We start from the raw sequence: 15,014 nt of genomic DNA on the forward strand, positions 1-15,014 counted from the left end.
AAACCAGAGACTAGTGAAATGCACTTAACCACACCCTTTATTAGTGCAAAGCGATATCCCTTGCTGAGATTGGATCATTGCATGATCCAGGAATAGTGGTTTTATTTATTTGTGAAGCATAGGAGTGGAAACTCTTTTATAAAATTAAAGGTCTTAGACAATCTCATTTCTCCGTCTTTGCTTCCCCGACGGAGGCGAGGAGATCGGCGGCAAAGACGGAGAAGTGAGGTGCCATGCGGTGGTGTGAGCTTCCTTTAATGCGTACTGACTCCTAGCGCATGCGCAATGCGCGCACTCGGTCGCGTCACATCCCGTGGGCGGAGCGAGCAGCGGTGTGAAGAGTCCGGTGACGCTATCACGTGGAATTCAGCGAAAACGCAGGGGGCAATCCCGCAGAACTGCTCGGTCAGTGCACCGTCTGTCTCTCCCGTCTCCGAATGGGCTCGTAGCTCAATCAATAAGGCAATGGGCTCTCACCCCGTTTCACTATTCGTTCCAGGTTCGATTGCTGGTGGTACCAATAACTTATTTTATTTGTTCGCGGAAGTCTTCTGTTGACCCCAACGGTCGCGACAGAACCCTTGTGGGGTAGAGGTAAAAAGCTACACTCTAAAATATATGTTTCGTTACGCACTCACTGACACTTACGCTCACCAGTCGCCCTCGCCATGGAGTTTCATATAAGAACTAGAGAGGAATCTGGCGCTGCTATCGTCCGCCGCAATGGGCGTATGGGTAGTTCTGGATTGGGATTTACGCTCGATGGCTTGAGGAAGTTACCATGAATTGCAGGCAGTTTCGTTTTCGTTTCGGATTTACATGAACGCATTTGCCTACGCGGGGTGTTGGAAGAAGCGATCAAAAATACATTTCTCCTTAACCTGCATGCCACGCGCGCACTGACGCCGCTCTGAGTGGAATGTTTTATAACCAGAGTTGCGAATCTGGTGGGTTATCAATTGATTGCGGGACAGCGAGCACGAAAAAACAAATGACGGCGCTCTGTGCGGCGAAGTTGTCTGCGAATTAGGAATTGCGTCGCTGATCATTGGGCAGAGCAATGTATTTTCCAAGCTGATGACGGTTGCGAATCGCTTGGAACAGCCACATTTCTCGTGTGAACGCCGGCTCCTACGGCGTAGACCAGCAGTACCGGCGGCTGGTAGGAACGCTGCTTGATGAATGTCACTAATTCAGGCTAGAATAACTTCTCCAAGAAGTAATTGGTTTCTTTTTTTAGAAGCAGAAAACTGTTCTTAATAGTAAAAACTGAAACCGTCGAAACTTTTACAAACAGTTTTTGGAGAAGTCCGCATGCCGCTGTGGTTGGCGCAAAATGGCAAACGTTCTCCGCAAACCTTCTCGACTCCGCGCCTGCTTTCTATTTAAACGGGCCGCTTTATTTCACACAAAACCTGTTATTGTTCACTAACTTTCTTGTTTTTCATGTAATTTGTAAACAGCCAACCGCGCAATAAGAGTTTCGTTGACAAAAAACATAATTTCCGCAGCCTTAGGCCCGTTTCGATCCTACGCAATCAGGTTCCGGGACTACCCATAATTCCCATCAAAACGTAAGCGCAATCTCGGAGTTCCCGTTGACACTAGCGCGAGTTTCCCCTCTAGTCATTACTGTATAAAACTCTATGGCCCTCACCACCCTCACTCGCGCGAACTCACGCTCACCACTCTCCGTCATCACTCGTACTCACTCGCGCTAGTGCTCACCACTCGCCTTCACCACTCGCACGCGAGTGTGCAGAGCAGTCCATCCAAATCACATTCCTAAATAAACACGCCTCCATAGAGTTAATTCTATGGTTTCCTATAGCAGGGGCGCAGTGACGACGTACTGCCGAAGCTAAAAGCAATCAATCGCGCCATAAACAACCATCGTAGCGAGCGGCTCCTCCCGCGACGAATAGCCAAGAGCGAGTACAAGCTCAAGAGTGGCGCTCACAGCGGTAAGCCCCGCAAATCGCACGAGCAGGATCGGTGCACTCGTAAGTTGAGGTCGGGGTGGCGGATAAGGCTCGCCAGCCGCGAGTGGTGAGCGGGGCTCACTGCGAGTGGCGCCCACACTCACTCGCACTCGCACTCGCCAGTCCAAAACGCTGTCGAGCCTCACTCACAACTCCTTTTGGGATTCTGGGATTGCCGCCATTGTTGGGGGTGACCACTTTTAGTTTTTTCTGCTTTGCTCAAAACGTTGTTTTCAACTCGTATTTTTATTTGATATGTCAAAAATCAAGCTCCCCTGTGTTTTCCATTAAAAGGACCGTGTAAATACAATTCATGTATTGAGATTTTGCGTCAAATGTGCCTAGTGTTTTCTCTTTGCGCAACACTGTTGACAGGTATAAAGTGTGTTTCCAGATTTATAGTTCTAGCTTAGAATTTGTTTTAACTTTTGGCCTGGAGACCTAATCGAGGGATAGAACAAACAGACATGCATACAGGGAGACCAAACATTTCTGTTTAAGAAAGTCATAGTCTCTAAAACGAAACATCTCACGCATGAGAAGCCGTTTATTATAATCTATTTCGAAATAAAATCTAAAGAGCGTTAGTTTAAACATAGCGAAATAAAATCTCAACATACCGCTAAACATAGCCATATTCTCCAAGTCGAGTTAACCAGTACGACTGCGGCAGGCGTATCACATATGTTCACAGACTACAGTGTGCCGATAGGTTTCGGACTTCGGGACAGAGTACATGCAAACTTTACTAAGGCCTTTCCCTGTTTCCGATATGATATGAGTGGTGAAAGATAATCTATTGGCTCCGTCAAGTGACAGGAAAACAGGCTGGCCATTTCTTAACGGGACACTGAAGTGATATGTAAACATTGCGGGATTACTTGCGCAAATTGTAGTCCGGAGTCCCCAGGCCATGTTTCGACAACTCTGGGCGCGTTTACGCGATTTGATTTAGTAGAAAAATTAATTCGAAAATGCTGTCCTCCTCTCTTTACGCTCGCCCATTTTCTGCGGCGTTTTCGTGTGACGTCGCGAGGAGCCGAGCTCGCAATTGGCTGCGCTACTGCACGGCTCCCCGGTCTTCAGACAGAGTCAGTCGGCCCAGCGTGTCGTCCGCCGGCCGCCGACGGGTCGTCGCAATTCGTTCACTCAGTTGAAACGAAGCCAGAACACGTTTGTGAATGAAAGAATCTGCCTTTCTTTACTTGGTTAGTTTGTACACTGTATCTAGCTCCAAGTCAAGGTCGCTTCACACAAGCGCTGCACAAGCGCACATGCAACGCTTCGCTGACTGGTACGCCAGTAGGAAAATATAAGGCCTCTTGAAGGCGGGAGAAGAGTCAGCGAAGTCAATATAGGTACTAAGGAAATAAAATCAACTGATATTTTTACCGTACAGCGTAAAACTAGGGTGCGGGAAGCACTTTTTTGCGCTGGGCGAACAAGCACAGCGGTCAGCAGCACGACTACGCATCTGCGAACGCTTTTCCGTCTACGAAATGCAATTGCTAGACGTGAGCTATTGTGGAAACTCGGGGGACGCTTACTGCACGAGCGCAATAGAACAAATAGTCACCTAAGCTACTTGAAATGCCAAAACTAAATAAAAGTGCAAACTGGTTGTACAACATATACCTTATATTACCAAGGTCTGCGGAGCTCGCCCCGTGGCCGAGTGGTCTGGGGCGCTAGGACTGCCACCGAAAGTGTTTTGCAAGTCACGAGTTCGAATCTCCGCGGGTACGTGCTTTTTTTTTTTTTTGTAAGTTAACTTTTTCGTTTTCCGCCGATGTTTTCTATATTGAGTTCGCCTTTTTTGGGGCCGCAACGTTCATGCCTCCACGAACTAGTTCACAGAACGCGCGCAGGCTGGCACTGGCGCGCTAGCGAGTTCTAGTTGGCGTGCTGTTGCCATAAGCACCGACTGCTTGCGGGCAGTGGGCACAGGCCCGAATGAACAGACCCTTGGCCTGGTGCGAACACGCTTTTTACGATACAGGCATGAGTGAGGCAAGCTCCAAATATGGGGGAAAAGCGCATGACATTTGGGCGTCTGCGGGTACGCGGAGGGCGTCCATGCACTGCGTAGGCCTCGGCTAGTGAATGCTACGATTCCAAGCCGTCCTGGGAGGCTTATCTTTATGCATTTTTACAGCTGACAACATGGCAGAAGCGCGGTACGATGATAACTGAGTTATTGAGAATGCCCATCCAATAACGCCACCGGTTGTGTTTTACAGAACCGAAACCGAAACCGAAACTTGTTTGGTTGCTCACCTTGGGCATCGTCCAATCACGGTGCCTGTGCCAACGTCACAGCTTTAGTTGGTGCGGCTGCCGCAAACCGCGCATGGTAATTTTTCTTCTTTCGCGCTTTGTAAAATAATTACCGATTTGTCAACCGGATAAACGATGAAAAGTGTGCTAATTTGAGCCAGTCTACGCAGTGCAAGCAAAAACGGGAGCTTGACAAATTCACTTCAGTGTCCCTTTAAAGACCCGCCAAGTCTACAAAAGAAATTGCTGGCATTTTCTCATGTGCGCATTAGAACATATACGCCACAATAAACTCAATGCTTCTCCCGCGATTTTTCGAAAGCATGGGTCAGCTTGCTATTGTCGCAAGAACTAATAAAAAGCTACCGACTAAGAAAAGAAAAAATCTCGGACAATTTTGTTCGTGGGGCTGGATAAGTTGACTTACTACTTTTGACCATATGCGGTAGGCAATGCGCGTACCTCAGTTTCAGATTACATATCACCAGTTAGGTGTGTTTAGAGAATTAAGTGGCTTGGGTAAGAAAAAAATGCGAGATTAAAGCGTTTTGTAAACTGCCCTCTTTTGACTACTCGTGTTTCCGATATTTGACACCACAGTAATGTTAGATTCCCATGGTCCGGAAAATCATTCGAACATTTTTCTAGCACCTCTTCTGGACTTACAAAGTCAACAAACCGCGACAATGGTTTTATTCGGAGCTCATTGTCGCGTCATCCCACACATTTGTCCCAGAACCGATAACCGCTCGGAGAGAGTTGTAAATATGAGCACTGAACCACAATCGCCCTACTAATAGACAGCTTTAGTTTCACGTACGTAGAAGCTTGACGTACATGGAGCTTTCACGCATGACGAGTGCGCATGCGCAGGACCAAAATGGCCGCCGTGAGTCTTGCGGGCGTACGTAGAGTTGACCACCATGGCGGCGCCCTGCCCTCCCACTTAGCAGCGATAAAAGCTTCATCGCTAATCACAAGGTGCTGTGTCGTGTTCTCAGCTGCTGATCTCACCTGCAACTTGCCCATTTCCGTCCTTACCCAAAGTTTCAATCGAAAGACAGCTTCTGTTTTTCAGATAGAAGGGCGATTTTGCTCCTGGTAAGCCTGACGAAGTAGCCTTTGTCGTCGCCATAGCAACGGGCTCGCGAGATCACGAGTGGCTGCAGTAGTGTCTGTGTTTGTGGGTATCTGGCGCTAGGAGTAACGCGCCGCTATGGGCGGAAAGCGCGTGCATCCAGGTGCCCTATATGCAAGGTGTGCGCGTATACGTGTAACTAGAAGGGTTTCAAAATACTGTATACTTTTCACGTTTGCGTGCGTGAACGCACGCGAAACTGAACCCTTGTACGAAATTGGACGCCCGCGCCCTCGCACTCCCCGCCCCATGCTTGCAGCTACGGCCAGTACTCGCAGCTGTACCCGAACCGGCGGGGCGTGCCGGTGCCAAACTCGTACTGCCACCGGACCTTCCGGGACTGCGCCCCTGGCCGCTGCTTCGTGCAGTCGCCGGGCTACCCGGGCATCTACCCGCGAAACCTGCTCTGCAAGTACCGCATCAGCGTGCGCCGAAACCTCGTGGGCCTCGACCTGGCCGCCTTCGACGTGGATGGCCTGCGCTGCGACAACCTGCTCATGTGCTTCCCCAGGCCCGTTACCAGGGACCCCGCGCGCTGCCCCTACGACCACGTCAAGGTGAGAGGACAGGGACGTCTCCTGGCACTTCGGGGCTGGGTCTCTCAATGCGGAAGCGTCGGCTGACCACGTAGGTCGGAAATACGGCTTCCTCCTGTCAACGTGCAAAGTGGCCATGGCCCACCGTGGTGGCACGGCGGCTAAGGCGTAGTGCTGCTGTGCCCAAGTAACCTGCTTCGATCGCGGCCACCGTGGCCTCCTTTCAAATGCAGGTGACAAGCGAAAACGCCAGTGTGTCCAGATTTCGACTCGCTTTAAAGACCTCCATGTGGCCAAAATTGATCCAGAGGAGCCCTTCAATAACCGTTGGTCTAGCGTCCGCGCGTTAATTTGCTTCACACAAAAAACTGGCGGCCCCACGCGCAGGAGGGAACCCACGCAAACTGAGGCTCTCATTGCGGTATTCCTGGGTTGAATTGGAAGTATACTACTTAGGTGGAAGTACGCCTTCGTCAGGCCCAAGATATGGCATACAATACGGCCGACGGGTCTAAAAGAAAGGGAAAGCCAATAACACGATGGAGGCATGCAACGAGAACTTTCGGGGGAAAAGAGTGCAGCGCAGGGTAGGAGCTGTGGGAGATCAATGGGAGAGGCCTTCGTTCTGCAGTGGACCTCAGTACGCTGATGATGATGACGACGACGCTGATGATGATGACGATGGTGAAGGCTGGTGGTGCAAATAATAGAAATACAGGGGACAGAATCGCCTGACTCCCGCCAGATTTATCAGCAAAGTCACTGGGAACGAAGTATAGCAATAAAAATTTGGGAAAATTTTTGGCCTGGGCAGGAATCAAAGGGCGTTCTCCGAAATGTGAGAAAATCACGCTTCCGCAACGATGCAACAGCTCCGTCGCTCTACAGCCGACGGAGCCGTAAGCTAACGTAACTGTTTACTTCATAGCGAGAGGTGAGCCGAAGCCAAAGAACAACGCCCCGACGGGTGAGGTAACAGAACAGGACTGGAGCATAGTGACAGCAATGATTCACTGCTCTAACAGGAAGGGAACTACGGCGCTTGGGCGAGGTCTATTTATACCCAAAAGCGCCAACGGTCGAAACAGCGTTCCCTCTTGATTGTGCACACGCCACGAACGTCACAGACACACACAATGCTCTTTCCAGAGTTCGTGAGCAGTCGATAGCATCGGCGCATGCTGAGTCCGAGAGGGGAGAGAGTGGAAGACTCCGCTACGATCGCGGGGCCTCTGTGTCCTTGAAGACGTGCCTCGCTGGCAGCCGCCGAAGTTTGAAACGGAGACCCAGGCTTGTCCAGACGTGAAAACATGAGTCACCGACACCGGGGCGCCTGCTCGAAAGGCGCACATAGTGGAGACTTCGCCGCACAGCAGAGGAGTGATGAAAGAAAGCCCAACGGCGGGCTCAATCTAACACCTCTGACTTCGGAGAAACAAGTGTGAGATGTGTGTTTAGGCTTATATGAGAAATTGGAGCGTGCTAATGTAGAACGAAATACTTCGTGGTTCGGTTGTCTGGCAATTTTTTCTTGTGTGTGTTTAGTTAACGAGACATCTCTCACATAGACGACGTTAAAAGGTTTTTAAGGCGATGGCTATAGAGCTCCTGAGGCCAGACCGAACACAACCTGTCAACATCTTTACTGATTCAATTCAAGCAGTCCGAGACCTCCGGAAGGTACTTCATCAAGTACCCATGTCCCAAACAATCCACGCGAAGGCTGAGACCCTTAGCTTCAGAGTAAAGATTACTTCGGCCCAGAGGACGTCGACCCCTGGACCGCAACAGGCGGATGCGGTGACTCATATACCTCTCACGACGCATCTACTGCCATTATTTCCAGTCGACGCAATGTCAAAGTTGGTCACCGACAAAGAAGATTTTCGGCGCTCCACACGCGCACTTATTCCACCGTGTGCATCAAACCTCCCTGGTGGGCTCACGCGCCGTGAGGAGGTGGCGCTACGAAGGATTCGCGTCGGGGCTGCTCTTACACCAGCTGTCACCCATACCTGGCCTCCGGATCGACGGGCTCCATTTGGCCGGACATGTCCATTTTGCTCCACTTCGGCATCGACCGCAGATATTCACTATCTTCTTCTGGACTTGCTGTCGCCTCCAACTTTCCCGACAGAAAGTATTAAATAGTGTGGGACTCAACCCAGGCCGGCCGCCTTACTACAGACGCTGGCTCTTTGGGCCGTATCACCGGAGCCTTTTAGACTTTCTGAGTGAAAACTTCCTGTTTAGGTACATTAAGACACACTCGCCTCCACCGTTTTATGCTGAAGAGCAAACTTTCGCAATTAAAAACACGGTTTCCTATCCGGCCAGCTGTTTTTGAATAATGAAAAGAAACATTCATTACAGCAGCCGAGTTTGTTTGGTTGACCACCAGATGGGAACGTTCTTATTCCCAAAAGCCCTTGCCTGTCTTGGAAGAAAGTATACTAAATTCTACACGACTGTCGTGACATTATAGCAGAGCGTTATTAATGCCTTGGCTACTGGACGATATTGGTCGTTCCTGAGTTGCAACATCTTTTCTGCCGTCGTCCCGGGTATTCTTCATCACCACTTTTAAACGCGAAACATTTTTTCAAGGTCATGAAGGACAAGGACAGGGGCTTGTCCTTGTACTTGAGGTCCTTCGTGGAAATGTTTTTCGCCCCTAAAGGAGTTAATCACGGAGTACCAACCAGCTGGAACTCGCTCGTTTTTGTTACTGGGAATTCTTACTTAGCCGCTGTAACACTGAGTGGAATAACATTAGCTCCTTGTGCCTCTTCTACTTGGGGCGATAGGTGTACGATGGCCCGACCGAGGACTTCCCGCTGATCGCCACGCTGTGCGGCCGCGGCCGGCTCAAGTCGAACATCGTGGCCACGGGCTCGGACATGCTGGTGACGTTCGCGAGCTCGCCCGCGGGCCCGCTGCTCAACACGGGCTTCCACTTCAAGGCGGACGCAGTGTTCGACGCCGGAGACGGGGAGCACGTGCAGCTGCGAAACGGCACCTGCCTCGTCGAGAGGACGCTCAGCGGGCCCGCCGTGTTCGCTAGTCCCAGGTGCGCTGCCTAGCTCTGGCAGGTCACTTCCTCTTCTGTTGTTGTATAGGCACGTCAAAGTTTTGCTGCGAATAACGGTTAGGGACGGGGCAGAAGATCTACCAGGAATTCGGAAGAGCAGATGTTCGTGTGTTAACAAAAGAAGCACAGGTGTAGAAGACAAAGTTCGTATTATCCCCGAAATGTGCAAGGAAAACCAATGAGAGGTGCCGGAAGGGAATCGAGCAAAGGTGTTTAACATTAGGAATCCGTTTGTGGCGTATCAACACGAGCCTAGCACTTAGGACTGACTTCGAGAACAATGGTAACTTCTGTACGTCGAACATGGTTGAGTTGAAACAGTGAGTTCAACCAGCATTTCGCATGAGCGGTGCAGTGGTAGCTGATATTTTGCTTCTCCGCTTCCCCGTCAAAGTTCATTAGCCGCGTGTCCGGGGCGTTGCGTGACCCGGGAAACGCGCCCCTGCCTTCGTCCGTGGTTCGCAGGTCGTGGTACCCGGTGAACACGACCTGCTCGTACAAGTTCGTCGCCCCTGCGGGCGAGCTGGTGCGCGTGGAGTTCCTGTGGTTCCGCGTGGAGCGGGTGACGCTGTGCGAGGAGGCGCTGCGCATCTACGACTCGCTGCGGCCCGACCCGCGCCACATCGTCACCAAGCTGTGCGACACCAACAAGCCGCGCACCGAGCAGCCCCGCGCCGTCTTCGAGTCCACGGGGCCCGCGCTCCTGCTGCAGTTCGCCAGCAAGACGGGAAGCCTCGACGGCTCCTCCATCAGCTTCGGATTCGAGGTGCGACCAGCGGCACGAGCGCTTTGTCTTTCCACTCTGTTCAGATTTCCCGCGTGCGGGGTGCCTCGATTATCGGTCCCGGACTGTCCGCGGACTGCCTGAGACGCGATACGGCGCTCGCTTTTCCCATGTATGTCTATGGGACCTCCTGTCCGAACGCAGTCCTCGGACTGCCCGCGGACCGTCCAGGACTGGTAAGTCGAGGAGGCCCACTGTAACGACCACACCAAGCGTCCGTCCACGGCGTTTCGCAAGAGCTGCCGCGTCTGGCGTTACTGTACTCTCACTAACGTAACGTACCGTGACGTAAGGTAATCTAACCTGAGATAATTTACGAACATAAAGGAACCAATGAAACCATCAATAACCACATCAGGACATCAATATAATTTACCCTAAGTTGTACAAAAATTACACAGTTAGGGAGGCAAGAGCCGAACTCTGACCATGGCCCGTGCTATCACAAAGCGAAGACGTACCCTTTACCACAACGGCAGCAACTGCCAGCATAGTCTTAAAATTCCCAAGCACTCTACACATGCCTGCAGAGCTGAGCTGGAGTGCCATTGGATGACACACTGGGTGGGACAAAAAGGGAACCCAAGCAATCTACATTGTTCATGGCTTTACCGATGCGCAAACAAACGAGGACGAAGAAAGAACCAACACGGACAAGCGCACATTGTGCGCTTGTCCGTGTTGGTTCTTTTTTCGTCCTCGTTTGTTTGCGCATCGGTAAAGCCATGGATAGATTCCAACTAGGCCGACTCACGGTGTTACTACATTGTTGTCCAAATCAGTGCAATAATTTCAAAGCAACGTGTCGTTCTGCAGGGACGAGGTAAATGCAAAGGCTCGTTTGAACTGTGTCTCCGTGCTGAGGACGAATCCATAGTTGTTCAACTGTTTTAACGGTTTCACTGGCAGGAAGGGAACAAGACTTGTAATTCTACTGAAGTTCTAAACGTAATGTCAGTAGTCGTAGTTGTCGTAGTTGTGTGACCATCAGCCCGGGATTCTCACAAAAAGTTGACGTGGTCAAAACTAAACATAACTTCTGCTCTATAACGAAGGCGGTATAGGGACCGGGCAGCTGGACGGGTGGCGCCACCACTCGGCGCTCCCCTCGTCAGTGGAATGAGCCGGTGCATTGGACTACATAGCCTCCCGTTGTTGTTGTCGTGTTTGCTTCGGTTCTTTGTATGTTTTGGTGGCGTTGTGAGCAGACATGTGAGATGAAACGAAGTCTAAACAGATGTGTTGGGTTCTTAGATGCAGTGATGACTACGTAAACTTGTCGGACGCTTCTAAAGTTGGGTATCGGCTGCAACGGCATGAGCGCTTTTTGCAGCGATCTGCGCTTGGCTCCACCCGTTCTGAGTACGAATAAAACTACCATTAGTAGTATTATTTTCTGTTTAAATGCACTAACGGCTACGCAAACTTATTGGATGCTTTTAAGGTTGGAGAAGGGCTACATTGACACGAGCGCTTTTTGCAGCGCTCTGCGCCTGGCTCCGCGCGTGATCTGAGTAGGAATAAAACTAATGCAATATTAGAATTCATTTCTACCACTTAAATTATCTTCACTGGTTTTAATGACTACGGTTTCCACGCCAGCCTTAGCGCTGGGATACATCGATACGTGTGCTTTAAATAGAAAGGCACCTGCATACGAGATCGATTACCGTGTAGCCGTAGAAATGTTGCGGTAGTTTACGCTTTCTGTAACCGTGAGCTTTGTACCTTCGGTTTTGGTGAGCGACACTGTGACAGCATGGGAGCCTGAAACCCGAAGTGGAAATCCCACGTTTGTGGTGGTCATTTTATCAAGAGCCAAAGTTATTCACCAACTCAACAGCCCAAGCTACAAACCATCCCTCCTCCCCTTCCTGTTTTACCACCTGCGTAGAATTAAGGCTGGCGCCGACAGTTAAAAAATGTGGCAGTGTTACCGCCAGCTGGTGTTTCTTAATGCTTAAGTAATATTCTTTACAGAGTACCTAAAAATCGTGTAATGCCTGGTGAAGACACTAAAAACGCGTGATAAGTTGCCTCAAATATGGGTGCATGAGCGCGAGTCCTCCACCACAGACACATTTCCGACACGCTGGAAAAGTTTAGATTTGGAGAGGGGGCATGGAAGTTAAAAATTAAGCAGCAAAATCATTTAGCCCTCCGTCTAATGATTATGATGGTTGAACACAAAGTTTTCTTCGTGCGAAATCGAATGGGAAATGGTCAAAGTCAAAGACGCTGCGATCAAAAGACCAAACTGCGCGCTGGTCAAATTCGACGCTTAATTAGTCAAAGTTTAAATCCAGAAGGCAACCAAGGAAACCCATACGATAGAGCTTTGCGATAAACCATCATCGTCGTTAGACGGAGGTGTGCATGATTTTTCAAGCGTAGGTGGCAGCTTGTAAGCCGACCGCAGCATTCAGTTGTGAAGCTGAGTACTGGTTTCGGGCACCCTCCTGTCTTGCGTCTTTCAGCCACGCAGGAATTGGTTTTTGAAAAACCATTTACCAACCAGCCAGCAACCATTGCAATTCTTGTAAAGCAATGCTTCTCCACGACAAGCAATAACATTCTACTATCATGCGGTATTTATTCTATCAACGATTCCCGATGACTGTAGTAAGAGCATTTCTGTGAAATTAAACACGTTTCAGCCGTAGGTAATGAAGTTACGGAAGCGTCGTCCGTCACAATTTCTATTTTGAGGTAAATCTTCGAAGACACCCTCCAACTTTGTCTTTCGCTTGTGGACGACGTCGATGCCGTTTCGTCATCAACTGCCAAAGGCCAGCGCCGCAGCATTCCTAGATCGGTTGCACACACCGGCTTTGTGGGAGCATTTAGCGGCAATATACTCCTCGATTCGCGAAACTGCATGCAGGCATGAAAAAACTGCATGAAGCAACGAACTTTCACTTCCAGCTTTACTTCCAGCTTGGCGCATTGAGCGTCGTCTGCTATTTGTAAATACTGAGTATGGGTGTAAATAAGTAAATAACACACATGACATGCCTCGTAAACGTCACATCCACACTCAAGATTTACCGGACTGAAAAATGCACGTGGGGTTACGTACGCTTTGCAAGCCGCACCGCAGAAAAACGACAGAAAGACATGCACAACTACGCTGCGCTGACCGCCACCGGCATTCCACTGACGAGCGGTCCGCCACGGGCGGCGCTGTTCGCTGAAACGACGGTGGTGCCATACAACGGCCGCCCGGTCCCTATAGAGATTGCAATAGGAATCCAATCCACCGCGATATCAAGGCGACTCCGCAGCAAATGTCTGTTGGAAATGAAGTCACGTCAGGCAGTGGTGACGCGAACATTGAGTCGAGCTTGTCATCGCTGATTCGTTTCGTACCTAAGATATACGTGCACCACGCGTGATGTTGTTGCTCGCCAGAGTGTCCGAAAACAGCAGTAAATAATTCGTGCCTGGTGTGCTGGAAACGACGCATTGTAGGTAATTTGGCACGGCCCATGCCGATCATGGGGTTTTACATATTTCATTCAAAATAAGTGGGTGCGCCAAAGGTCGCGCACATGACATTCATACGTTTTTGCCACCTCCCTCTTCATTGAAGCAACATAGTGCTTGCATTTAGCTGGTCCATAAGCAACTCTTAATCGAAAACTAGTGCCCACTCACACGTCTTTGAGGGAACAAAATTTTATTAAAATGCTATGAGTCAGTCACTTCGGCCGATTGCACAAAAATGTTTAAGAATTCTATTCAACGAACTATTCCGGGAGAGTTCTTGACTTATAAAGTCAACAGAACCTTTTCATTTCATTTCCGGGGTGCTTCAGGAACATCGATAATTACAGTTCAGTGATGAGCAAGTAATTACCCCCTTATACAATTTTCCAAATAAACGGCTTTTACTCGAATACTTCTTAACATACAACAATCAATACTGGTATGTTACGTCAGGAACCTTTCAAACTCCGTTACTTGGAAGCCACGCCAGACCGCTGTTTGCCGGATATAAGAGAAAAATTGTGTTGCGTTTTCTGTCTCCACACGATGTATGTTTGGCTCGAGCGCAACATTTGTCAGACCGTAATGGCGTACTTCCGTACGGTCGTTCACCCCAACTTCATCTGGTTCATCGTATTTCCGTGGTGATATACCTGTTAATGCCGAGTGGCATCAAAGGCTGCGGGATTACTATTTGGCGTTGTCTTAATCGCCAATGCACCCGACTAACGATTTATGTTCTAAAGGGAAATGTAAGAAAAATGCACCCGGTTTAAACTTTTGAGCCTAGCTATCCCGAGCGAAAGCAAAGACTACTAACGGAGTGTTTCGTGAAAGTTTGGCTTTGCTTAAGGTATCGCAGCCTGCCGTCCAGCTCCGTTTATTTACGACTGAATTTATTCTTTCGCTTGCACTTAAGGGTACGCGCTGACAGCCGAGATGCGCACCAGCGACAGGGAGGTTGAGGGTCCAAGCACCGGCGAAGCAGCCGCTCGCCTAGTCACGTGGTTCGCTCGCACCAAGGGGACGCACGGCCGGCCCACTCGACGCTGAGCGATCACGCGCAGGCGAAGCAGCCATCCCGCTCCGCTTAGTCCAGTGGCACCACACTAAGTGTTTCGTTCTAAAAACTAGACTGGCCACTGGCGCTGCAGTCGTTGAATTACTATGGAGCCGATTGTGGGACATAGACTCGTGATTTTCGAACTTGGCTTAACTTGAGGCTTGGTGGTTCTTATGTGCACTTGGCTTCAGATTTTTCTGCGCCATCCGTTTCGGTTTCGGCGTAGAAAGCTTCGAGGGCTTGTTCTGGGGCAGAATTGCTGTTGGTGCCCGATTCCAGAGTCTGCAATTATCAAATACTGCTCGGCTGGAATGAAGTGGTTGGGGAAATGAGTAGCATCGCCGTGTAGCCCCTGTACTAGCACTACTCATGTTATACGACATTTGTGAAAACGGACGCGAACTCGAGATTCCGCACGAGGTGGACGGCACGAGTACGCTGTTCCATCCTACTCCTGTTCATGACGACGCTTGCGAGAACAACACGAGCGCAGTAGTGGCTAAGCCAAATAAAAGAAACCTTCGCCAGCAGTAAACGTACGTGTATAGCCGTCTAATATTTCTTCACGTAACAATACCGCGGGAGGTTCGTCTGACGGGTGGGTCACCACCAAGCTGATCGTGGTCAGCACCTTACCCCGGCAGAAAACATCGA

At 50.0% G+C, this 15,014-nt stretch overlaps 1 protein-coding gene across 1 annotated transcript in view; it reads left to right on the plus strand.

Moving 5' to 3' along the window:
- LOC144161011 (uncharacterized) overlaps positions 1 to 15,014 on the plus strand; it is a 431,944-nt gene that overhangs the window by 299,966 nt on the left and 116,964 nt on the right. Inside the window, exons 4-6 of the mRNA XM_077692081.1 lie at positions 5,657 to 5,954; positions 8,741 to 9,003; positions 9,490 to 9,790. Coding sequence (XP_077548207.1) covers positions 5,657 to 5,954; positions 8,741 to 9,003; positions 9,490 to 9,790 — 862 coding nt within the window. The remainder of the gene's footprint in view (positions 1 to 5,656; positions 5,955 to 8,740; positions 9,004 to 9,489; positions 9,791 to 15,014) is intronic.

The sequence above is a fragment of the Haemaphysalis longicornis genome, unplaced genomic scaffold (assembly GCF_048455015.1).
Source record: "Haemaphysalis longicornis isolate Haplotype H1 unplaced genomic scaffold, Haemaphysalis longicornis Haplotype H1 scaffold_11, whole genome shotgun sequence".
NCBI lineage: Eukaryota > Metazoa > Arthropoda > Arachnida > Ixodida > Ixodidae > Haemaphysalis > Haemaphysalis longicornis.